Below are 654 nucleotides of genomic sequence, written 5' to 3'. Positions count from 1 at the left end.
GCCAATAATAATATCAGTGGATTTCTAAGTANAATGATACTAATAAATGATAAATCTAATAATTATGAAAGATGTAAGATGTGGAACAAATTAGAAAACATAGANATATATAATAAGAGTTTAATAATACCCATAAAAAATAATAAAAATTATCATCTTCTACCTTTTAAATCTTTATTTCGTCTTGGAATTAATGAAAATATTTTACAATTATTAAAGTGTTATGAGATCTCAAACAAAAAAAGTATGGATGAATCTGAAAATAATTGTGATATTAAATATTTCATGAATAGTTTTACTGATATTATTAATTATTATCCATTTAAATCTGTAAAGAGAATTATTATTGACTATCCAATAAGTACAAAAGAATTAAATATATTAAGCAATTGTTTTCCGTGCTTGAAAGATATTGTAATTACACGTCTCTTTCATGAAACAAATACTTATAATAATCATTATGAAGAATTCACTCGAGAAAATAGAAGATTAAGTTTTGGATCAGAAATTGGTTCAGGTGATGATATATCATCTAGATATGGAAATTTACCTATTGATGATGAAAATGAATTTCATTTTGAAAATGAAATAGTCGCTTGTTGGGAAGCTATTTATAATTTTCTACAAGTTATACCTCCAAATCAGCTTAGAATC

General features: G+C 23.5%; 1 protein-coding gene across 1 annotated transcript; it reads left to right on the top strand.

The window, feature by feature from the left end:
• Positions 1-33: 33 nt before the first annotated feature.
• Positions 34-654, top strand: Chro.50363 (hypothetical protein; the record flags this gene model as incomplete). Its single annotated transcript, XM_659733.1, has 1 exon — positions 34-654. A coding segment is annotated over one exon (621 nt), but the record flags the coding sequence as incomplete, so codon positions are not given.

Source organism: Cryptosporidium hominis, assembly GCF_000006425.1.
Source record: "Cryptosporidium hominis TU502 chromosome 5 CHRO015123, whole genome shotgun sequence".
Classification (NCBI taxonomy): domain Eukaryota; phylum Apicomplexa; class Conoidasida; order Eucoccidiorida; family Cryptosporidiidae; genus Cryptosporidium; species Cryptosporidium hominis.
The sequence above is the reverse complement of the archived record's forward strand: the minus strand, read 5'-3'. Positions and strand labels throughout refer to the sequence as shown.